The sequence below is a fragment of the Manis javanica genome, chromosome 15 (genome assembly GCF_040802235.1).
Source record: "Manis javanica isolate MJ-LG chromosome 15, MJ_LKY, whole genome shotgun sequence".
Classification (NCBI taxonomy): Eukaryota; Metazoa; Chordata; class Mammalia; order Pholidota; family Manidae; genus Manis; species Manis javanica.
The window spans coordinates 81,392,614-81,417,653 of NC_133170.1; the positions used below are offsets into that span (position 1 = coordinate 81,392,614).

At 39.6% G+C, this 25,040-nt stretch overlaps 1 protein-coding gene across 8 annotated transcripts in view; it reads right to left on the reverse strand.

The window, feature by feature from the left end:
* CHEK2 (checkpoint kinase 2) overlaps positions 1–25,018 on the reverse strand; it is a 37,640-nt gene extending 12,622 nt beyond the window's left edge. The window contains exons 1-9 of one of the 8 annotated variants that reach the window (XM_073222591.1): positions 24,842–24,983; positions 24,412–24,518; positions 23,920–23,970; positions 22,512–22,821; positions 15,160–15,284; positions 14,896–15,043; positions 12,435–12,525; positions 8,696–8,804; positions 6,772–6,825 (exon numbers count right to left, since the gene is read on the reverse strand). In XM_073222591.1, coding sequence (XP_073078692.1) covers positions 6,772–6,825; positions 8,696–8,804; positions 12,435–12,525; positions 14,896–15,043; positions 15,160–15,284; positions 22,512–22,815 — 831 coding nt within the window. In that variant the 5' untranslated portion in view covers positions 22,816–22,821; positions 23,920–23,970; positions 24,412–24,518; positions 24,842–24,983. Of the gene's footprint in view, positions 1–6,771; positions 6,826–8,695; positions 8,805–12,434; positions 12,526–14,895; positions 15,044–15,159; positions 15,285–22,511; positions 23,971–24,411; positions 24,519–24,841 lie in introns of those variants that run through there. The other 7 variants (XM_073222589.1, XR_012125472.1, XM_073222594.1 and 4 more) reach the window with 7 other exon arrangements.
* Between the last annotated feature and the right edge of the window lie 22 nt (positions 25,019–25,040).

Consider the following 25,040-nt stretch of genomic DNA (forward strand, 5'->3'; position numbering starts at 1 on the left):
GACAGAGAACCTGAACAGACAATTCTCCAAAGAAGGAATTCAGATGGACAACAGGCACATGAGAAGATGCTCCACATCGCTAATCATCAGAGAAATGCAAATTAAAACCACAATGAGATATCACCTCACACCAGTTAGGATGGCCAACATCCAAAAGACAAACAACAACAAATGTTGGCGAAGTTGTGGAGAAAGGGGAACCCTCCTACACTGCTGGTGGGAATGTAAATTAGTTCAACCATTGTGGAAAGCAGTGTGGAGGTTCCTCAAAATGCTCAAAATAAACTTACCATTTGACCCAGGAATTCCACTCCTAGGAATTTACCCTAAGAATGCAGCACTCAAGTTTGAAAAAGACAGATGCACCCCTATGTTTATCACAGCACTATTTACAGTAGCCAAGAATTGGAAGCAACCTAAGTGTCCATCAGTAGATGACTGGATAAAGAAGATGTGGTACATATACACAATGGAATATTACTCAGCCATAAGAAGAGAACAAATCCTACCATTTGCAACAACATGGATGGAGCTAGAGGGTATTATGCTCAGTGAAATAAGCCAGGCGGAGAAAGAGAAATACCAACTGATTTCACTCATATGTGGAGTATAAGAACAAAGGAAAAACTGAGGAAACAAAACAGCAGCAGAATCACAGAACCCAAGAATGGACTAACAGGTACCAAAGGGAAAGGGACTGGGGAGGATGGGTGGGTAGGGAGGGATAAGGGGGGGGTGGAGATGAAGGGGGGTATTAAGATTAGCATGCATAAAGGGGGGGGTGGGAGAAAGGGGAAGGCTGTACAACACAAAAAAGACAAGTAGTTATTCTACAGCATTTTGCTATGCTGATGGACAGTGACTGTAAAGGGGTTTATAGGGGGGACCTGGTATAGGGGAGAGCCTAGTAAACATAATATTCTTCATGTAATTGTAGATTAATGATAACAACAACAACAAAAAAAGCAGTTCCTGTGTGGTGACCTCTAGTAAGTTCTTCACAATCGTATAAAGGGCATATCAAAGTGTGGGCAAAGGGTCTGTTTGTGTTTACACAGAGGATCAAAGCCTAATTTGGCTACCCAGAAAACGAACTAAGATACAATATGAAGAAGAAGTTCCAACATCAACAAACTCTGGAAGAGTCATTCCAGAAGATGATCATCAAAAAATGTCAACAAAGACCCTGGCGCTCTGGCAGTTGTAGCTGCATTCATCCCACTGGTTCCTGGAATTGCCATTGGAATGAAGAAGGAGATATCTAAGCTGGCCTGTGCATACAGTAAAATAACAAATTTGACTGGATCTATACTGTTGGAACTCAACCAAGAATTAGGAGAAGTGCAAGTTGCAGCACTCCAAAATCTTGAGACTACAGACTATCTACTGTTAAAAGAACATATGGGATGTGAACAGTTCTCAGGAATATTTTGTTTTAAATTGTCTGATTTTTCTCAAACTTTTCAAATTCAGTTAGACAATATCCATCATATCATAGATAAGTTTTCACAAATGCTTAGGGTGCCTAACTGGTTTTCTTGGTTTCACTGGAGATGGCTGGTAATTGTAGGTCTGCTTTGGTTATGTAGCTGTATTCCTATTATGTTAATGTGGGTGCGCAATTTAATTAGTAGTTTAAAACCTCTACATGCTTAAGTTACTCTACAAGAAGATATGTCAAAGAAATAACCAATCTTCCCATGTTTTCTTCCATCTGCTACTTCTATAGCTTTTCTTCTTCCTTCATAATTACAACCCCTAAGTAGAATTCGTGCCTCATATTGAAATTACCAAGTATCATAATTCTTCCAAGTGGTAAAGATACCTCAAGACAAATGTTGGGCATAAAACCCACAGGGCATAAATCTGCAAAGAAGTAAAAAGCCAACCTTTTCAAACAATATTGCTTCTCTCTCACTTACCAACTTTACATTTCCCTGTATGGCCCCGGAAGATGGCTGGTTAGCCAGAGACGGGTAAGATTCCTCAAGGGAGGAACAACCTAAGACAGGCACAGTCGCAGGGGGGCCATCAGGTGAGAAATTGGGGATCAACAGAGGTGAGGCTTAGAACCTCACCCCTCCTGTTTTGAGAGAAATCATCTGCATCCGTGGATGTTTTGTTGCCCTTGTCTAGCTTGGATTAATACTTAGCCTATAGGCACACACTTGATCATCTACATTTGCTTTCTTACAGCACTAAACTATGTTTTCTACCTTTATCTTGCATCTACCTACCACTTCAGCATTTTATTTAAAATAATAATAATAATAATAAGGGAGAAATGTGGGATTCACATATAAATCAAGTATAAAAATCAAACAAATATTCATATTTGACCTGATTGTTTATAGTTCATAATGCGTGATTAAAACCAAAAGTTTCTGTGATGACTGCCCTTGTACTGTTCACCATGTAAGAACTTATTCACTATGTAAGAACTTGTTCACCATGTAAGAACTTGTTCGTTGTGCTTCAGAAGATCGGAGACTGATGAGAATTAGGCTTGTGGTAGATTAATGATTGTGCATCGAGTCCCCTGTACAGAATTTTATTGTTGTTAACTGTTAACAACCATTTGACCAATAAATATGAGAGATGCCCTCTCAAAAAAAAAAATAGAAATATCATTTGACCCAGGAATTCCATTCCTAGGAATTTACCCTAAGAACACAGCAGCCCAGTTTGAAAAAGACAGATGCACCCCTGTTTATCGCAGCACTATTTACAATAGCCAAGAAATGGAAGCAACCTAAGTGTCCATCAGTAGATGAATGGATAAAGAAGATGTGGTACATATACACAGTGGAATATTATTCAGCCATAAGAAGAAAACAAATCCTACCATTTGCAACAACATGGATGGAGGCAGAGGGTATTATGCTCAGTGAAATAAGCCAGGCGGGGAAAGACAAGTACCAAATGATTTCACTCATCTGTGGAGCATAAGAACAAAGGAAAAGGTGAAGGAACAAAACAGCAGCAGACTCACAGAACCCAAGAATGGACTAACAGTTACCAAAGGGAAAGGGACTGGGGAGGATGGGTGGGAAGGGAGGGAAAATGGGGCATTACTATTAGCACACATCATGTAGGGGCAGGGAGCACAGGAAAGGCAGTATATACAGAGAAGACAAGTAGTGATTCTATAGCATCTTACTACACTGATGAACAGTGACTGTAATGAGGTATGTAGGGGGGACTTGATAATGGGGGGAGTCTACTAACTATAACATTGTTCAAGTAATTGTACATTAATGGTATCAAAATTTAAAAATTTTAAAAAAATGCTTATTTCATATTATGATTTTATACTTGGAAAGCACACGTATTGTTTTTACAGTACAAAGGATAGATGATAAACTGCACTGGTTGAGGCAAGGAAAAGATGTGGTGAGCATCTACCAGGGACACCCCCTCCCCACCAAGCAGAGGGGAGGATTGTGGTTCTAGCAAAATTAAAGGGAAGAGGGCTGAAAGATTTGAGATTTTAGATTAAAAAGAGCAGCAAAACTCCCCAGAATGATCTTCCTACAAAGCATATTTCATCACATCCATCGCTGATTAAAAGCCTCCAAGTGATACCTTCCCAGGATGACCTGTTGAGTAGCAGTGGACGCCCACTGCCTCCTCCACCTCGGGTCTTGGAAACGTCACGCAAGTGGAAAAGGCAAGAAACGAAAGACTTGAGAGAGTATGAGCAGCTTCAATTGTAAGGTCAAGTTTTCATTCTTGAGTTGGATGGCAAGTTCAGAAGTGTTGATTTTATTGGTTTGCTTCATCGTTTACATTTATTGTCTTACATGAGTCAAACGCTGTATGACTTAAAAATACTTAAAGGGAAGAAATGTAGAGATTGAGAAGGAAGGAAGCAGAGGCAAGGCAGATACAAAGACAAGAAGAAAGAACACCTTTGGCTCTGTGCTGCCTAACGGCTACAATCCGGTTCTCAGCGGGGCTTCGCAAGCCCTTTAGACCTAGCCTCCTGCCCTGCTCCTGGTCCCACGCATCCTCCTGGTGAGACCACAGAACTCCCCACCTGCCCCAGACTCCCCGTGCTCCTGCCCAGCGTCACATGCTTGCTCACGCTACCCTCCCCACCTGCTGATTCACCCCCTGGGCAGGCCTGGCCTCAGGCACCAGGTCCTAGCTCCCGTGTCCCTCATGGGAGGCATCCACACTCGCCTGCAGTGGCTCTCACCTGTCTCCCCACCAGGCTGTGAGCCCTAGGAGGGCAGAAAAAAGGCAACTAACACCCACCGTGGGTCTCCTTACCAGGCACTATACGGGCTCACTCAAGAGTGATTTATCCTTCCAGGACCAGCACTGAGCAGAGCAAGCTGGCACACAGGACACAAGCATCTGCTGCCCAGATTAATACCAATGACATAATGATAGATACCCCGACCACTGAGGGTGGCCTCTGCCAGCCACATTCTGCTCAGAGAATACACAGCCACTGGGTCAGGCTGCGAGCGCACCATCTCCAGCACTCCCTACCAAGGCTTACAGTATACTTTGCTCTGCAGGACCATTTGTTACTGTCGCCATAATGAAAACACTGAATATGCGTTGTGATTATCTTAAGAGGAACAGAAACAAAATAAGAACTAAAGTCTCATATACCATAGAAGGAAGGCTCTCTTAAATCGATAAACCAAGAGACAGTGGTTTATGTGTATTAATGTAAAAATATGGAGGAAATTCTTAAAAAAAAATAAAATAAACTCAAGAGTTTTTATATGTTTGTGGAGAGGAGGATTAGAAGGGATGCCAAGCTACTCTTTGTGAAGGCAACCTTGTAGCACTATTTGACTGTCTAGATTATACACGTGGGATGTCGTGATCACATAAAAAGGAGCAGCAGAAGAGAAGACGCACATGGGAAAGAACGGGAGGTTGGAGGGGAGAGAGCTGCTTGGTTCTGTTCAGCTGCGCCAGGCAGTGCCAGTGCCCACCTGGGAATGGCCGGGGGCGGGCGGTGACAAGGCATGAAGAGGTCCCCAACAGTAACGGCCAGCAGGAGCTGCCACCTCTCATCACCACTACCTCCAGGGTCACTGGCTGGAGTGGTCACAGCTGAAAGTGTCCCTCAGGAACCAGGAGCTTCTGACCAAGCCCCTCCACTTAGGTCATACAGGGGAAAGTTTAGGGTATGGGAGATCATACCCAAGGGTGTTCTCCATGCTGAAAGCTTTACCGGCACGTCTCATTTAACCCCCACACTGACCTTGGAGAGGCACATCCCTATTGTCTCCACTGCACAGATGAGGTAACAGAGGCTCTTAAAGTGAAATGACGCTCTCAGAGCCAGAGGTGGGATTGGGAACTCAGGTCTGTCTCCCCTCTAGACTGAAGCCATGAGGGAGGGGATAGCCAAGTCCATCTGTGCTCCCAACTACAGGCCTTAGATGAGCTGGCATGATTAAGTGTTTGACAACTCACTGAATCTGTGTCTGACTCCAAAGGCCAGGCTTTGGGCTCCAAGGCCCGACTCATTATCTCCAAAATGCATTCATGAGCCCATATTTAGTTTCCACAGGGTTCCATGTGCCTCTGCAAACTACCAAGAAATATTTCTAGGGGCCTTTTTTAGGATTCTAGATTCCTCTCACCTGCAAGGAGATTGGATTTGTATACATGTTATGTTTGGGAATCCTCTGTCATTAGAAAAAGTTTTCTGGGAATTCTGTGTGTTTATTTTAGGGATATATTTGAAGCAACCCCTCCCCAGAAAATTAAAGGGCTCCTCTCTTTAATGAGACATTCCAGATCCCTTGGAAGGAGGAGGCGAATGCAGGGATGAGGAAGAGGTCGCAAGGGGATCAGAAGAAAGCTGAGCAGGAAGGTCGGTCACTGGGATTCTCACGGGTTTTCAGATCCACCCACTGAATTCAAAAGGAACCTGTTGAACTATTCTGCCAACGGACATGATTTTGTTCTTAGTTTTTATCTGTTGTTGGGGGGATTTAAGGAGGTGAGAGAAGGGAGAAGAAATCCTTTTGTTGCTTGGTTAAGAACCAGAATAAAATAATCCTTAGCTAGACAGACTGGAGGTCTTATTTCAAGTTTAACTCTACTGCCTACCTAGCTCATGACTTCATGGGGGCTCATGAATTAGTGAATAAATGGAAAGAACAATCAAAGGAAGATGGGATCAGTCCCACAATTTAACTTCTCACTTCTTCAAAGTTAGATATACTTTCCATCGAGCGAAGGCCATCAGTACACAAAACAGATAGGAACTATTTACACTCAAAGAGGCTACTGACATCATTTACACATATAAGGACAAGATATTGTCATACTTCTTGAATACCTTTGGATTGATCTCATTTACTCAAACTGAAACAAATGGAAATCAGCACCATCAAAAGGTATTTAAAGGTATTAAAACCAGACATAATTGAATAAAATTTACCAGATTAGCATTGTCTTCCTAAACATAATCAGTTGACCAAGTCCCTGTGAAATGTAATATTTAAGAGATTTACTATGTCTTTTGGTGAGGAACTAATTCAGTGGAAATATCATATCATTACTTACTCATAAAATCTTTATACAGTATACCTCTTAATATTTCAGGGTAAAGTTCTTCTTTATATAAAAGAATAAAAACTACACATATATACATGCATGTACACACACACACACACACACTTAAGGAACCCAGGTTAATACTAGCTTTATTATACTGAAATGCTTTGCACCTTTCCTATATTTTGAGGTAAATGAATTTAAGTATGGATATTATTTTACAGCAATACTTACATGATTTAGTTTTTTCAAAATTTCTATTTCTGTTTCAACATTGAGAACTGGATCCTTTGATAAATAGAATAACATTAGGATTTATTGTTAATAATAATAATAGCAAATATTTTTTAAATATTTATAGTTAGACTTAATTGCATAAAAGCTGCCTGAGTTCCAAACCCAGCTCTACTCATACAAAGAAATGAACGCCTAAAGGTCGATGAATTACATAACTCACCAAAAACCACTCAGCAAAGTGCTTGGCAAATAGTGAGCACCCAATAAATGCCCAGGTCCTATGCCAAGCTCTGTTATTTAAAAGGGTCATCTCACATAAGCCTCAGAGCCCCTGGGTGATGAGGTTCTATAACTGGGTTCTATAATCATCCCCATTTCACAGATGGAGCAACTGAGGCTCAGAGAGAGGCAGCCACTTGCTCCAGTTCCCACATCCAGAAACAAATGTGTTTCCACTGTTCTCATGCTTACCTGGTAAGTTCTGTCTCATGGAATTGTTTATATAGCTGGGGAATTGTTTACATTCATAAAAATGATACAACAAACAAAAACCATAGACAAGAAGGTACTCAATTAAACTGTATAAGGAAAAGGTCAAGTCAGATTTCTACAAACAGAGCAGACACAGGTTCCAATTCACTGCAGGCTGACATATTTACTGAGCCTCTAATGAGAGGAAGCTTCAGGGCCCTGGAGTTGCTCTTGTTACAATTCCAAAAGGATGAATCGAATTACTCAGCCTTACAGGTCACACCCTCCAAAGCAAAGAGGGTATAGAATTACATATCTACGTAAAATGGACTTTGGCTAAGAAACCCAGATGTTTAATTTTAAAAGCCTGCCTCTTCCTGTAAGCTGTTAAACTCATTACCAAGTCAGGGCGTATTCTGATGACAGAGAAGTTTAAAGGAGTCCAGTAAGATTTGGAAGAAGAAATTAAGAAGTAAAATTTTGCTCCAGGACATAGGTATTTTCTTCCTCCCAAAATGGGAAACAAACCCAGAATCACAGGAGAAAAAAGATCTATAACAAAGTGAACACAGAAAGGAAATTCCTCTTGCCATGTGAGAATGGCATTGTGTTGGGGGAGAAAATCTTTAAAGAATGTTAAAGCATAATAGCCAGAAACAGCTGGCCACAAAGGAAAACGTAGTTAGAGGCCACATTTTACATTACTCTGAGGGGTCATGTGTTGAAAGCCCATTTCATCCACACAATAAATGTGTATTACAGAAAATGTAATAAAATGAATGGCTACTCTATAGAGCCCATTAAAATAACTTAATGAGGATTTTTTTTTAAAACCTATAGACACTAAGATATTCATTGCCACATTATCAGGAAGAACAAAGAATTCGAAACCATCTAAATGATCAGCCAGAGACATGGCTGAATAAATCATGATAAAGCTGATGAGACAGAGATTTATCAAAAAGGGTATATGAGGGAAAAGGTTATACACTAATGCTTATGTGAAAAAGCAGAATACAAAACTACATATATGATTTCAACCATCTAAAAACACGAATTTATATGAACAAAGACTAGAAGGAAAAGAAAAACTGAAACAACTGGGGGTTCCGGTGGGGGGGGGGGGCGGATATGGCTGGATTTTTTTTCCCCCTAATTTCCTTTCATTTCTTGTAAAAACAAGTCTTTTAACAACTTGGAAGGGAAAAAAAACTACTTCCTGCTAAGTACATAATTTTGGACAACCAAGTATTTTTGGAACCAAATTATCTGTTAAGTAGCTTTCTAGGTTAGTTGGATATACTGCGAAATACTCAAAAGTCTTTTATATAAATTCACATTTCTTAACAGCAAACTCTTCCTGACACAGAAGATGACCACACCGAAATCACTTGGGGACGTCAAGAGTTAGTTTCACGGCGGCTGAGCGGTCACAGACACAGGTACTTACGGCCTCTGTCCCAGAGCCAATAGCGAGCTTCTTTTTGCTGATGATTTTTATGGCTACTTTCTTACATGTTTTCCTCTCAAAAGCCAGCTTCACCTCACCACAGGCACCACTACAGAGAAAAACAGAAAGCAGCTGTTAGAATGTTTTTAAAAGACCCACCACTCCTGACTTGGCCTCAACTATTACAAGTTAAGGACAGTCCCTGTACAACCCTTCTGTCATCCCTGTTTTCAGCAAACACAATGAAACATCACCTGTGTAAAATGTCACGGGCACAGGTGAAGGAGGTCCATCCAGTAACACCGAGTGAGCTGAGTGATACAGACTCAAGACTTACTGTCACCCCAATTGTGAGATTCTCAGAAAGACACAAAGTATGAGAGACATGATTTATCCCAAAGATCAGAGAAACAGCAAGTAGAAGAAAGCTCTAGCAACAAGCGCCTGAAACAAGTTAAACAGTGTCTGTCAATGAATTACTTGCATTGATACACTTCTCTTTCTTTTCTCTGTCTTCAAAGAAATGCATTAGCAATTGATGCCATGAATTGCACCCTAAATAAAATCTTAATACCTAAGAGACCCAAAGTATTACACAGTTAACTTGCCTGCAGCAAGCTCTCAAAGACTTGCTATAAACTGGAATGTGAATGTTAAATGGAGGAAGGGATGCTACCCAGGATGCCATCTAGTACACAGTTAATCCTACAGAGCTCTGTTCTCTAAAGCTTGGCAGCGGAAGGTAATGGCTATCCCAGTGTCATTCACTCATTACCTGCCTAAAGTAGACTAAAAATTATTGTGGGTTTTGGGGTGGGGTGAGGGGGTTTGACAAGATACCTTTTTTACTGTATATTATATAAATGCATAATATTTACCATAGTAATTTTAAATTGGACAACAGAGTGGCATTGAGTACATGTACATGTGCACCCATCATTCTTATTAGCTCCCCATACTGATAAAGTATTCACTCCCCATTATACCCTTCCCCTGGCCACTGGCAACCACCGATCTGCTTTCTGTTTCTATGGATTTACCCATTCCGAATATCTCATATCAATGGAATCATACAACGTATGGCCCTTTGTGACTGGTTTCTTTCACTTAGTATGTTTTCAAGGTTCATCCATGTTGTAGCATGTATCAATATTTCACTCCTTTTATAGCTAAAAGTCCAGTTGAATAAATGTATCGATTTGCTTATCCATCCATTTTTTGACAGACAAATGGGTGTTTCCACCTTTGGGCTACGTGTACAGAGTTGCAATGGTTCAGACACAAGTTTTTGTTTGTAAAACCTGTTCTTAATTTGGGGAGATACATACTTTGGAGGGGAACTGCTGGTTCATATGCTAATTCTATGTTTACCTTTTTGAGAAGCCACCAAACTATTTCCCACAGTGGCTGCACCGTTTTACATTCCTACCAGTAGCATATAAGGGTTCCAGTTTCTTTGCATTCTCACAAACACTTGTCATTGTGAGTGTGAAGTGGTAACTCTTTGTGGTTTGGATTCGCATTTCCCTAATAACCAGAGACACTAAGCATCTTCTCATGTGGTTTTTGGTCAATTTTGGTCTTCTTTGGAGAAATGTCTATTTAAATCCTTTGCCCATTTTTAAATTGCGTTATCTTTCTGTTGTTGAGTTGTAAGAGCTCTTTATTCTGGGTTCTAGATCCTTATCAGCTATATGATTTGTAAATATCTTCTCTCATTCTGTGAGTTGTTTCACTCTCCTGAAAGTGTCTTTTGATGCACAAAAGTTTTTTAAATTTGATGCAATTTATCTACTTTTTTCTTTTGTCGCTTGGGCTTTTAATGCCATATTTAAGAAACTATTACCAAGTCAAAGGTCATGAAGAGTTGTCCCTATGTTTTCTTCTTACACTTTCATAGTTTTCTCTCTTATATTTAGTGTTTTGTTTCATTTAAATTATTTTTTGCATATGGTGTGAGATAATGGTGCATTAACTATTCTTTTTTAAAACCTGCTCAAAACACTTTGGAATTCCCTTCTGCTAACGGTCACCTTTTGCCTGAGAAATCTCCCTTGAGTCCATGTAGCTCTAGTGGAGCATCTCTAATGCGTCTCTAATAGTATAATACCCACTCCTATGACCATGCGTTGGACATGTAACCAAAACTGAGCCATTCAGGGTTTTCCCTGGAATCAAATGCTGATGTTGAGAGAGAAACAGTCTCTTTGCTGTGGTTTCTATAGAAAGAAAATATGAATGTGGGGGCTCCAGGAAACCAGAATTCTGTAGGAAGGCAACAAAGAGTAGATGAATCCAGAGGTGGAGCCAGAGCCCTGGCAACACTATGGGGACCCTTAGATTTAAAGCCAAATAGGTCGTGAGAACTGGAGAGTGAAATAAAGCCCTAAGGGTCTCCTGGCCGGGGTCACCTGACATCAGCTGTGTTCCTGTGTTTCCCAGTTCCAAAAGCCAGTAAATTCCACATTGATGTAAGTTTGCTGCCTGCTAAAAATTGGGAGGATCTGTGTTGAATCCTTCCTTAGAAAAAATAAGCATCCCACACATTTCTTAAGAGTGGGCACAAATTTGGCTCTGGGCTTCCAGGCAGATACACAAATTTGGAAACACAGTGAGTTACTGAATTTAATGTCCATAAACTAAAGTATCTCCCATGGATGGGCACAAAGAGTACACTGTACTTGATTCTATGTGTCAAAAACTGGGTGATTAATTCGTTCTATTATTTTCTACTTCCATGTTTCCAAACATATCAATAAATAGAAAGGCCTTTGAGGCTGGGGGAAGGGGTGGGAGGGTGAAGGACATTGTAGAATGTGGTAAAGGTGTCCTAAATACCCTCCCTAGGGAAGTGGTTCTCAAAGTATGACCAGGTGTCCCCCAAGACCCTTTCAGAATATCCAAAAATCAAAACAATTTTCAGGATAATACTAAAACATTATTTGCCTTTTTCATTCTCATTGTCTTATGAGTGCACAGTTTTCCAGAGGTTACATGGTATGTGCTAATATAACAGACTGAATGACGAAGCAAGCATCAGGCTCTCGCCATCTTCCAGTAAACCAGACCTCAAAGAGATGTACAAAAATAAATCTCTCTTCCCACTAACCTTATTTTAAATAATTATTTTTCATTAAAAAATATTATTTAACATGGGAGCTTATTTTTTAATGAATTAATAAATATTATTAACATGTCTCCATTTTAATTTCAAATATGTAATAGCTATACATATAAGCTATTGTGGTTCTCTGGGGTCCTTAGTAATTTTTAAGAGTGTAAGGGGTCCTGAGAAGAAAAATTTTGAGAACTTTGTCCTATTCAATGATCAGGTTCATTTCCCTTCCCAAGATACCATGCATTCTAAAGAGGACAGAAATGCAATATATGCTTCTTTTTCAAAGTTAACGAACATCTTCTAAAATTAATTGTGGCAAAAGTTTCACATTCTTAACACATTAAAAACCACTGAAGTGTACGCTTTAAATGAGTGAATTGTATGGTATGTGAATAATGTCCCAATAAAACTGCTTTCAAAAAGTTATCACAGATAAAATTTATAAGGGAAAACTGTTCATTTCAGTTGATCACTACCAAATAAATCAATGACATGCCTATCACAAATAGGTGCCCTACAAATATTTTATGAATAGAAAATGTATGTTATAAAACCAGAACAAAAAACAACAAATGACAAATGTTTAGAAAAGAATTAAGTACAATTTCCATAAAAAATTACCTTCCAAGAGTTTTTGACATGATGTATTCGTCTCTTAACTCCTTAGGATAAACTGACTGATCATCTACAGTCAGATCAAAAAATACAAAAACTAAGGAAAAAGGGAAGAAATAGGTCTTATTCATTCAATAAAGAAAAGATAAATGGTCTTAAAATTTAGTAAACACATGGAATATAATTGTTTCTAATTACATTTAATATCTAACCCTAAGGGAATTATTTAGCTAGGCTAACACACATCCTGCAACCCATGGAAAATGATAGTCAAATTTCATTCTTCTATGGAAACACAAGGCTTCATTCTCACTAAAAGACAAGAAATCCATACATAAACGTTAGTCTTATTCCTTGACCTCAGGATATTAATCAATTGCACTAATATAAAATACCCATGCAGATTAGCATAAAAACCAAAGAACAATTAGTTTGAGCCTAGAAAAAATACTCTAGGCAAGTAAATAAACATTCCAATAAAAATCAGACCACAGGTCGATACTAGTGTACTCTTTTAGCCATTTATACTTTTACATATCTGGTATTTTGTAAAGTTACATAAATAGCACTTTCCCCCAAAAGAACGTTTATTTCTCCATTATTCAGGCAGTATCTCAGAAAAAGATAACTACTCCTTTAGTAATTTCACCATCCACATGGGCCAAGCCTGTAATCAGTTATCAAACATTTCAATTCTATAAAGTCAACAACGGTAAATTCGAAACTGCCTATATTATCCTGAAAGAGTGAGATTTGTTAAGACCCCTTGAGTTTTTCAGATTTCAGGTGATGAATCCTGGCCTCCCTGGAGAAACCTGGCACACACATCTAAGCCACCTGAGTGCGCTTCATTCCCGGCTGGTCCACACAGGGCAGACATGCCTAGTCAATGAGACCCACCGGCCACGCAGAAACTGATCCTCTATCCTTGTGGATATTTATGGACATACATGTTCCAGCAACATCTGAGAATCTGGGAATTTGAAAGGCTCTGGAGATGTCATTTCTCCCAAATGTCAAGGCCTACCTCAGGGGCTGCAAACTCAGTTGCCCACACAAACCAGGAAGGTCATGGACACAGGTAAAACCTGGGTTGAGTGTAAGACAATGTGGAGCAGTGGGAATTTTAAAAGAAAACACACCACCTATCTAAAGGAGGGAGCCCCTACTCAGAACCTGTAAATCCTCTAGTTATGGGACCATAGGCTCAGTGTGGCCAGATATTGCACCTTTTCAAATAAATCTTGATTTTGATGTTAAAGTACCAATATCAGCAAACGCCTAAGTAAGTGTCAATAGGCTGAATGTGATCTGCAGAGTACCAGTCTGATCTGTTTCGATCATGGCCACTGTTAGCCTATATGACCCTTTTGTTCAAATCAGAAAGTACCCTAATGGGTAGACCAATTAGAAAAAGGGGGCACTCAACCTGTCAAGTGGAAGACAGGCCAAATTTCAGTGCCTAGTTGCCCCCTTGACCAGGTGCTCTCAAACAGCAAAACCCTAGGCAGCTGCCCTGACTATAATGACCATCAGATAGAAAACAAAAAAGTCAGAAACAGGGAAAACTAAGTCTATCGTAAAATGCTCTGTAGGATGCCCAGTTCCCAGATGCCAAGCTGAAGACCGATGGCATGAGAACTATGGGGGGAGGATTTTTTAACCCCAGCAACCACTGGATCAGCATCAACAAGAGACCATCTGTGGGCATCTGTGTTTTCACGGTATTACCTACATACACATATACTATGAGTCATTCAACTCTCAGATCATTTTGGGAAGTTCTGTGGGGTTTTTTTTAATCAAAGAAAAGTACACCTCTTGTCCAAAGATTTAAAATCACCATGAGCTGTGTTTAACTCTGTAGGTTGTTTTTCTTTCTTTTGCGCTAAATGACAATTGTTCATTTTAGATGTGGTATCCATGAAGTTTTAGTACTTGTAGAACGCTGGCTGATGAGAACGAGACACATCTCCACTTTCAGAGAACAACCATGTGGCGTCTAAGGTGCAAGGTCTAAACGGAAATTCTTACAGAAAAACCCATAGCGTAACATCTGGCATATAATAGGAGTTCAATACACATATGGGGAAATTAATGAAGGAATGAAGAAAGGGAAGAATGAGAAGGGAGGGAGATGAATAAATGGTCGGAAAAAAACCTCATAGACATTTAAGACTGATGTGGTATGAACTGCATGTATCAATAAACTATGAACTAGCTGAAGCAATATGATAACTCAATTGACATCATATGGCTTTAAATAGAACGAACCAAACCAATTAAACATCAGAAAATCTGTCTTGGCAGAACTTTTTCTTAATTTAAAAATGCAACTAGGAATGAGCTGAATCTCAAATGCTAATCTACTTACTTTACCTAAACCTTACTCTGCAAAGGGCACAATGTCAACTTTCCTTTCACATCAGAGGAAAAAAATGCAGTAACCGTAAGATAATAATATTACCTTTATTACTCCATACTGAAAGTGCAATTTCAGAATTGTTACTCAAAGGAAGGCGTCTTCCTTTCCCTACAAGCTCTCTATTTACAAAGGTTCCATTTCCACTGTGATCTTCTATATATGCGATGTAAGTGTGTTTAGGACCCATTTCCTAAAATAGAGCATATTTTATTTTAAAGTTTTAAGAGTGGACCATTTTAGTGGGAATACCTAAGAGTGATGACTAGATTACCAGCTCTCCCAAACAGATGGATAACTGTCACCTACTCTGAAAATCCGGAAGTGTTTCTTGCTGTAAGTCCGGTATTTATCCGTTCTTTTCAGCAGTGGTCCATCAAAGCAATATTCACAGCTTCTATCTCTCCCAAACCAGTAGCTGTCATTCACACACTCTGTAACACAAAAGCACACCCCAGAGGGCTGTTGAATTTCGTGTATCAGACACCTTTAAACACTGCTCATAAAATCTACTTGCAGGAAAATTGTCCCAAGAAGGCAATCAAAATTGTAGATTTGTTTATCAAGATTTTATAAAATTAAAAAGGAGGGGGGGAACCCCAAATTTTCCAATGAGTTTGGTAAGTTATGGCTTATACATAACCATGGAAGAACAAGTAGTCATTAAAAGCTCTCAATTTTTAATGATTTGGAAAAATACATCTGATATAATAATAACTCCCTGCTTATTACCCTGCTGACGCTTCCCATCCCAGTTAGTATAAAAACCTGCACACCTCCTCGTGGCAGGCTAGATGCTCAGGATCTGGCTCCTGCTTCCCTCCCAGCTTTGCCTTGTATCCATCTCCTTGGTCACTACAACACCTGTCCCACTAGCCTCCTTTCACTGCCCCCGATACGCTGGGCTCAGCCTCCCCTATGGCCTTTGCACTCTTCATTCCCAGCTATCTGAATGGTCATCTTGCTTTTTGCATCTGAACTCAAATCTCTATCATCTTCCACTCAGCTTTCTGTATAAAACAGACCCTCACCTCACCCACCACCCACCAAATCAGAATGCTATCTTGCTTTGCTTCCCTCTAAGTATGGACCAGTACTAGAAATTCTCTTGATTATGTGAATATGATCTCCCTACACTCCCGTTAGAACAAACTCCAGGAAGACAGTCTTGGGTCTCTCATTTAGGAGTATAGCTCCAGCACCTAGGACAATGCATACGGTAAGCTAGTAAATGTGAAAGACAGACAGGGAAAATATGAGCAACTCATATTCCAAAGGATTCATTTCCCTAACATGTAAAGTTTCTCCAAAGCAGTAAGACAATCCAGTAGAAACTGTAAAAAGGAAATGAACAAGTAATTTACAAGAGAGAAATACAAATGGCTCAAACATATGAAGATAGCTGACTCAATATGAGTAATTTTAAAAACAAAAAAATACATTAAGATTCCACATTTTAATTAGCAGATTAACAAAAATCAAAAGGTTTCCTATTATACTGTTTGCAAGAGAGATGAAGCAGTTACTCTCATATATTGCCAACAAGAATATAATTTATACACTGAATATAACTTGGAGTCCAGGCACGATAATTTGGCAAGATCTATCAAAATTACATATGCAACCACTTCACACCCATGAAGATGGCTATAATAAAAACTAATAAATAACAAGTGTCGGCAAAGATACAAAGAACTTGGAACCCTCATACATTGCTGGTGGGGATATAAAATGGTACAGTCACTGTGGAAAACAGTTTGTGGTTCCTCAAAAAGTTAAACTTTTTGAACTGCCTTATGACTCAGCAAATTCACTCCTCCGTATATACCCAAAAGAACTGAAATCGGTCCCCAAATAAACCCTTGTACAAGAGTACTCACACCAGGATTATTCACAATAGCCAAATGATACAAACACAACTGTCCCTCTGTGAATGAATGGATAAACAAATCAAGGTATCTATCTATAATGGGATATATTCAGCCATAAAAAGGAATAAATGCTGTAACTCATGCACATTATAACATGGCTGAACCTTGAAAACCTTATGCTAAGCGAAAGAAGTCAGACACAAAAGGCAAATGTATGATTGCATTTATATGAAATATTTATAAAAGTTAAATCTATAGAAATGAAATGCAAATTGGTGGCTGCTGGGGACAGAAGGAGAGAGTAATGAGGAGCAACTGCTTAATGGGTAGAGGGTTTTATTGTAACAGAAATGTTTTGAAACTAGACAAAGGTGGTAAATGTGTATATAATAAAGGCCACTGAATGTTCACTTCAATTTTTAAAAATTACAAATCCAAACACCCATTGGGCCCAGAAATTATTTTTGTAACAAAAGATTATAAGCAATTAAATTTCCATTAGTAAGGAGCTAGTTCAATAAATGTATCTATCTATAAAAGGAAAGATCCTTACATTCCGAGAGAAGGATGTCTAAGAAGCCAGTTGCAACCAATGCATAATGAGCTACAATTAGTATAAAAAGTAAAGGGAGAAAAAAGGAACAGACATGTAACCATATGGCAGTGTCCCTTACAAGGCAGAGCCATGCCTACTCTGATCCAGCAATGTGACTGGCACCCTGCCCTAGAGAGACATCTGCCGAGTGGGGGAGGAGACACTACGAGGATGTTCACTGCAGTCTTTCTTACAGGAGCAAAAACTGGAAACTACCTGGTAAGTACCTGTTGATAAGGCAAGGAATAAATGAACCATGGTTGTTTCTACTAGAAACCAGGAGCTTCCGAGGCAGCTGGGAAAAGGAAGGGCATGGAGAGTTCATGAGGACACTAACAGTCCAGGGACGGTGGAGAGCACGGGGCAGACGCCCGTGAAGGGCCTGCTCGGGCCTCTGCTCATCAGGAGAGCCCTCAGACAGACGCGTGGAGGAGGGCGGGGGCAGCGAGATAGGAATCAGAGACCAGAAGCTCCCAGTGAGGCATTCAGAGGTATGGACCCAAGGAAGGATGGGCCCCTCTCCCAGCAGAGAGGAAAGAGGTGCACATGAGAGAGTGTTTAGGGAAAGGAACAGATGTATTTGTTTTGTCAAGAGAATGAAAATTTAGGTAACTCATTCTCCTTTGTCAGGGAGTCCTGACCTCCTAAAAGATCAAACTCACAGTTCTCCTTCTCAGAGGGACCACTGAAGAAATTAAGGCCTCAAGGAGAAGTCAGTCTATCTTTCCCTTTGATCCCATTCAATCCTGACCTCTGGCCTATCTCCCTTGTCTTTGCTTATTTCCCCATTTTACAGATGAGGACAGCAATGTTCAGAGAGGCGGCATCACCTGCTTGAGGTCACACAGCTAGGAAGGAACACAGCTAGGACCTGAACCCATGTCTTTCTGATTACAGCACCCTTACCCTTCTCCCACCCACCAGCTAGTCTCACCATTATTTCTTCCCATTCAAGCATTTTTAATCTCTCATCAGCTTCTCTCACACCCATTTCAAACAGGAACAAGAACACTTAGGCATAAATTTAACAAAACAAATGCAAGTCTTATACTCTAAAAACTACAAAAAAAATTCAAAGACCTGTATAAGTATTCATATATTGGGAGACTTAATATTATAAAGATGGCAAAATGCCCAAACCACAGATTTTACCATCTCTATCAAAATCCTAGCAAAATATGTATCTGGTAAGAAAGAACACATACAAATCAGTAACAAAAAAACAAGTTTAATTAAAAATGAGCAAAGGATCTGAACAGACATTTCTCCAAAGAAGATATAAAAAAGACCAATAAGCACATGAAAAGATGTTTAATTATCATTAGCCATCAGGGAAATGCAAATCAAAACCAGAATGAGATACCACGTCAAACCTTCTGGGATGACTATAATAAAAGAGACAGATAATAAGTCGGGGTGAAATGTGGAGAAACTGGAACCCTGATACATGGCTGGTGGGAACAGAGAATGGTGCCACTGCTGTGGAAAAGTCTGATGACTCCTTAAAAAGTTAAACACAGAATTACCATATTATCCAGTGATTCCACTCCTAGGCATAAACCAAAAAAAATTGAAAACAGGGATTCAAACATAGTGTATGTAAATACTCATACAGCATTGCAAAATAACCAAAAGGTACAAATAGCCTGTGTCCATCATCAGTACATATATACAATGGAATGATATTCAGCCATAGAAAGATACAAAGTTCTGACAAATACACAGGAATGAACTTTTAAAATATTATGCTAAGTGAAACAGCCAGACACAAAAGGACAAATCTTATTACCTCACCTACAAAAATATGTAAAACAGGTAAACTCACAGACACAGAGTGTAGAAATTATCAGAGGAATTCAATGGGAAAAGGACAATCTCTTCAACAAATAGCGTCAGGAAAACTGGATAACCAAATGCACAATAAAAAAACTGAACTCCATCTTATGCCACTCACAAAAATTAACTTGAAATGGATTAAACACAAACTTAAGAATCAAAACTATTAAACAAATAGAAGAAAACAAGAAAAAAGCTCCCTAACATGGGTCTTGGCACCCCTTTTTGGGTAAGCCACCAAACGCACAAGCAACAAAAGTAAAAATTACTAAGTGGGACGATACCAGACTAAAAAGCTTCTACACAGCAAAAGAAACAATCAACAACATGAAAAGGCAACCTAGAGAATGGAAGAAAATATTTGCACATCACATATCTGGTAAGGGGTTAATATCCAAAATATATAAAGAACTCACACAACTCAGTAGCAGAAAATGAAACAATCCAACTAAAAAATAGGAAGAAGAACTATATAGACCTTTTGCCAAAGATGACATCCAAATGGCCAACAGGTACAAGAAAAGGTACTTACTGAGCATCACTAATTACCAGAGAAACCAAAACCAAAACCACAATGAGCTATCACCTCACAACTGTTAGAATGGCTATCATCAAAAAAACAGAGACTTGATCAAGGGTTGGAGTGGATATGGAGAAAAGGGGACCCTCACGCACCACTGTTGGGATATAAATCAGTGCAGCCATTAGGGAAGATAGTAACAAGGTTCCTCAGAAAATTAAAAATAGAACTGCCACATGATGCAGTAATTCCACTTCTGCGTATTTGTCCGAAGAAAATGAAAACACTAACTCAAAAAAAGTTATATGCACCTGCCATGTTCACTGCATAATTGTTTACAATAGCCTAGACATGGAAGCAGGTTACATGTCCATCAGTGAATGAAAAGATAAAGAAAATGTAATGTATATATACAATGGATTATTTAGCCATAAAATAATCTTGCCATCAGACAACATGAATGGATTATGCTAAGTGAAATAAGTCAGAGAAAGGCAAATACTGTGTCATCTCACTTATATGTGGAATCTAAAAACCTAAACTCATAGAAACAGGGAGTAGAGTAGTGGTTACCAGGGCCTGGGGGATAGGGGAAATGGGGAGATGTGGGTCAAAGGGTACAAATTTCTGGCTATAAGATGAATAAGTTCTGGGAAGCTAATGTACAGCATGGTGATTATAGTTAATAATACTATATTATATATTTGAAAGCTGCTAAGAAAGAGAGTAATCTTAAATGTTCTCACCACAAAAAAAAAAAGTAATTATGTGATGTGATAGAGATATTAACTAACACTATGGTGGTAATCATTTTGCAACATATAAGTGTATCAAATCAACACATTGTACACCTAAAATTTACACAATGTTATATGTCAATTATATCTCAGAAAGCTGGGGGAAAAGAAATTACCAGAGGAAAAATTTGAGAAATAAATAATGGTGATGGCTGCACAACATTCTGCCACTAAACTGTATACTTAATAATTAACTGGCAAAATTTCTTACATTTTACAATAAAAAAATAAACATTAAAAAAATACTTGGACATAAGATTGTATATCAATGATACCTTAATAAAAAAAATACTTAGGCATAAGTTTTCATTTTTTTTTATGTTGGTATCATTAATATACACTTACATGAACAACATTGTGGTCACTAGATTCCCCCCATTATCAAGTCCCTACCACATACCCCATTACAGTCACTGTCCATCAGCGTAGTAAGATGCTATAGTCACTTGTCTTCTCTGTGTTGTACAGCCCTTCCTGTGCCCTCCCCACATTATGTGTGCTAATCATAATGCCCCTTTTTCCCCTTATCTTGGGCATAAGTTTCTTAAGTGCAAGATTTGCACACCGAAAACTATAAAACATCATTGAAAGAAATTGAAGACCTAAATAAATGGAAAGACGGCCCATGTTCATAGATTAAAAGATTTAATATTAAGATATTAATACTTCTCAAATTGATCTACAGATTCCATCTAATTCCTATGAAAATCGCAGCTCCCTTCTTTGCAGAAAGTGACAAGCTTATCCTAAAATTCATGGAAACATAGTGGAGCCAGAATAATCAAAACAATCTTGAAAAAGAGGCACACATTGGAACACACCCCTGGACTTCAAAACTTACTACAAAGCTAAAGTAGTCAAAATTTTGCAGTACTGGCGTTAAGGATAAACATATAGATCAATGGAATAAACCCTCACATTCCTATTCAAATAATTTTTGGTAAGCGTACCAAGACCATTCAGTGAGGAAGGAATAGTCTTGTCAAGAAATAGTGCTCAGACAACTAGATACTCATGTGCTAAAGGATGAATTTAGACCCTACCTCATACCATATACAAGAATCAACTCAAAACGGATCAATGTAAGAGCTAAACCTGTATCTAGAAGCGTAGGTGTCAATCAATCAATAACAATAAACAGCTTCTATTTATTGAGCATCTATTTTATGCTAGTTACCCTATCGGGCTCTTTATATAATATCTCACCTTTAAAGGTGATCATCCCATTTCACCCTTTCAATCACCATGTTTCCCACTCACCATACATAAGCCTTAAGCCTATCTTAGAAATATGGCTTAACTGAGTGAAAAATAGCTTCAAATGTTTACTTCGAAATTTAAATTGTGCATATGAATTTTGCTATATTATTTCTCCATTTTTTATTGTTTTTTCAAGTTATTGAAGTTGAACATGAAATAAAAAGACTGACAAGGTACTAATGGCACACTGGTCATTCATTTATTTATGTTACAATTTTCCATCCCATTAATGTCAAGTTCAAATTTTTTTTTAATGAAGGGATAATTTTAATCTAAGAGGGAGGAAAAATGTCATTTCAAACACATCCACAGCAAAACTTTACTACTGGAATCAGGATGTGTCAAGAGTGGAAGAATATATTTAAATTTAAATTGCAAGGCTGGCTATTTTAAGGTAAAACAAGAATGTCCACAATAGCTTCCCCTAACCTGAAACTGTAAAACTAACACTCTAAAGTTGCCACATACCACAGCACGGATTAGGTGGTGAAGTTCCTGTGATTAGGTGATAAATGTTTGCGAGTTTGCATGAACCTGCATTTTTCTAGGCAAAGGATCCACAGCTCTCTTCAGATGCAAATGCCCATTTGTGGAAAGAATAATGAAGGGGACCCACAGGTGGTAAGATCCAGTGGGACTACCCAAACTAATTCCTTGGTTTCATCCTTCATTACTTTCAAACTCCAGAATCAGTCCAGGAGTGTCTTGAGCTTTCTGCTGCAACAACTTTATATGATTGTTTTTCCATACAAAATAATATACTCTATAGCAAAGGGTCTTACCAAGACTGGGGAATCCATCCTGAAGGGCCCATAATCGAGCCCAAGGGGCAGGGCTGGGCTCCTCAGGTTCTTGGTCCTCGGGAATAGAACAGAGTTCCTGAGTGGACACTGTGTCTAAGGAGCTCAGTGTCCCTGAGCTGGAGTGAGAGGACTGGCTAGACGTGGGCACTGTGCTGGTGGAGGGGTTGGACGTGCTCTGGGTCTGTGAGGAGAGGCCGTGGGATTGTGAGAAGCCACCTTGGGATTGTGAGCAGGCACCACTGCCACGGGACTGCGGACACTCCACATCTGTCTCCCGAGACATCAGGACCTCAAAAAGAAGTGTTCGACAATAAGGTGAGTTTCAAGGAACAAGACTTAAAGTACAACAGTAAAGGATGGGCGTATTACAACAAAAGAACTAAAATATAAAAATAAAACATCCAGGGCAGGCATGCTCTGCAAAAATCTAAAATCTAAAATCTAAAAGTCTCCATCTGTTGTTCTGGGCTGAGCTTTCATGAGATCACTTTCACTGGGTCAGCTTCTTGTCTGATCAGCCACAAACCACAGGGGAAAAAAAAATTTTTTTTTTTAAAGGTTGTAAATAAGTAAAAAGCAACGAAACTGAGTTTGGGAGGAGAGACTCACAACAGCTTATATTCATCCAATTTTTAAAAACTAGAAATGAAATCTAAAATGCATTCATTAATACAATCAATACTACACTTCAATTTCGTATGTTTTGGACCAGGAAAGAAAGGGGAAGGGTAGGTGACCTGAGAAAGAAAATGGGCAAACAGAAACCATATAGTAACTCACTGCAGCACTCGTCAAGTGGTCATTTACTTAAAATGAAGCCGATTCCCCTGTCCCCTGAAAGCCTGCTCCCGGAAGTTAAGGACGTGTCCTGCTTATTCATTCTAAATTCCTAGTCTCCTAAGGACCAGGCCTCTTAACGAGGCAGAACGCAAAGAAGACTGCTCTAAACAACTTCACCTAGCCCTTTGTGATGCAAAGTAACTATGGAGCACATCTTTTCAGCATCTTAAATGACTTTGCAGCCCAAGAGAATCCTGCAGAAACCGTTTTTTGAGTCACTGGAGACCATAACATAGGTTCCCACCTTGTTTTAGAATTAATTTAATGGACAGTTAAACTCTGATAACAGAACCTACAGTAAGGTCAAAATCACTTTCAATCCCTAACTTCTAATATTCCCTACTATCTAACTGAAAAATAAAAAAGCATTCTCTCCAGATCCACACGCTCAGGTTCCTCCTCCAGAATACAGTAAACATTACTCACACTGACTGCATTTACACAGCCTTCCAGACGCAAAGATCCTGATGAGTTTTCCTTAACACACACCAGGAAGGTGAGGCCAGCTCTGAGTCTGTCCCTCCAGAACCTGCTGCTCTAATACTACCTTAGCCAAGGCTGTGTCTTCCTGCAGCTTTTTGAGCAAGACTTCTCCGCCCTAAAAAATGGCAAAAGACAGTGTGTCAAGATATACCTGCTACCATCACTCGTTGAGAAGTTAAGACTCCACCAGTCAGGGGCCATATTAGCTTCCACCATGTGGGGGAAGTACAGTGGAGTAGTTAAAAGGCAAACAGGTCTGGGGTCAGATGCCTGAGTCAATCTTTGCATGACCTTTAAGTAGATTATAACGTGTCTGAGCCAGTTTCCTTATCTGAAAAAAACACAGATAGAGCTTGTGGATTAAATGAGAGGTGTGAATGCTTCTCCACCAGTGATGCTTGGTAATTGGGAGAACGGAATTCAAGTCCCCAAGAATCCGAAAGCCAGAAAAGGCCTTATAAGTGCAACACAATTTTTTTTTCCTAAATAAATAAACTGAGTCCCATGGAGAACTGGTGCCCTCCTACCTTCTTGCCACCCGCTTCCACACACTTACTTGGTGAACACTCGCAGGGCATCCTCCTACACAAGTCAATGTGTTTCCAATTCATGCGGCGCCTAGCACCTAGAGTTGGTTCACAACAGGTACTTTCGAGATTGAACCTAAAGTATGGTAATAATTACTAGCATTTAGAGAGCCCTTTACAAAGCAACTTTGTTCTAACTTTGAAGAGCACAACTTTGCTCTTTCTTATCCTGTGCGTTTGGGCACGTTTCAGCTTGCATGTAATACAGGAAATGAACTTCACCTCTAAGTTCATCTACAAAGAAGGAAGAGAGTCGCCCACGCATTCCTCTCCCCTCTTCCGAGCTTAAAAGGCCGACAAAGCGAAAGCTTGGGCGATTTCCCTCGCACTAAGGCTGCATGAGGACGGGATTCGAACCCCCAAACCGTACAAGAGAAGCTCCCCGCCGCTATAACTCACCGCGTGAGCCCACCAGAAACCGCAAACTCAGATCAGCCGCAGCCGGCCGTGGCGCTAAACCAGCACATACAAACTCCACCCTCAGCCAATCAAAACACCCCTCCGCCGCCGCCGGACCAATGAGCAGCAGCGGATATGGCTAAGCACGCGAAGGCTCAATGCTTGCTGGGAGTTGCAGTTTAATGTGGAACGGGACTGG